This window comes from Fukomys damarensis, unplaced genomic scaffold, assembly GCF_012274545.1.
Source record: "Fukomys damarensis isolate Sample0158 unplaced genomic scaffold, DMR_v1.0_HiC HiC_scaffold_7, whole genome shotgun sequence".
Classification (NCBI taxonomy): domain Eukaryota; kingdom Metazoa; phylum Chordata; class Mammalia; order Rodentia; family Bathyergidae; genus Fukomys; species Fukomys damarensis.
The window spans coordinates 24,524,624-24,525,202 of record NW_022900919.1 but is presented as its reverse complement, the minus strand read 5'-3'; the positions used below and the strand labels follow the sequence as shown (position 1 = coordinate 24,525,202).

At 61.3% G+C, this 579-nt stretch overlaps 1 protein-coding gene across 2 annotated transcripts in view; it reads left to right on the top strand.

The window, feature by feature from the left end:
- Positions 1-432: 432 nt before the first annotated feature.
- The window catches only part of Morf4l1 (mortality factor 4 like 1), a 22,030-nt gene continuing 21,883 nt past the window's right edge, over positions 433-579 (top strand). For both annotated transcript variants that reach the window (XM_010631798.2, XM_010631799.2), the window contains exon 1: positions 433-475. In XM_010631798.2, the coding sequence (XP_010630100.1) occupies positions 448-475 (28 nt within the window). In that variant the 5' untranslated portion in view covers positions 433-447. The remainder of the gene's footprint in view (positions 476-579) is intronic.

The following is a 579-nucleotide window of genomic DNA, read 5'->3' as shown; positions in this document are numbered from 1 at the left end:
GCACACTACAGGGTCTCTGCTCAGGGAACTGACTTAGAGAAATGTTTGTTCAGAAGCGCATTTTCTAATAACTCAAAGACACAGGGTGACAAATGCAGAACAGGTCAGGGCAGACCCGCATTCACACGATACCCTTTTGCTTCCGCACAGGGCTGGGAGGCAGGGCCCCAGGCCACCGGGAAGTGGCGTGGCGCTGTCTCGCGGCTCCCCGACGCCCACAGCCTAGAGTTTATTGTGCACGTGGGGCCGCGCACCTGGCCTTTCCCGCTCTTCTGTGACCCGTGGTTTACCGCCTCACTCCCAACCCTGCCCCGTAACACACAAAATAAAATCTGGGCTCCATCTAGCTTCAGGGTCCCGAGGTTTGCGGATCGGGGTAAAGGATGGGGGCCGAGGAGCACGGGTAGGTGGTGGAACACGAGACCGGGGTTCCCACCCGGAGTGTGAATGAAGACAAGGGAGCCGCAAGCCCGGGGTAAGGGGTGGGGCCCAGCGGTCGGAGATGGGGGATGGGGAACCCGGAGTGGGGGAAGGGACCTGGGGTGGGGGTAGGGACGGAAAGGGCGAGAGCCCGCGGTA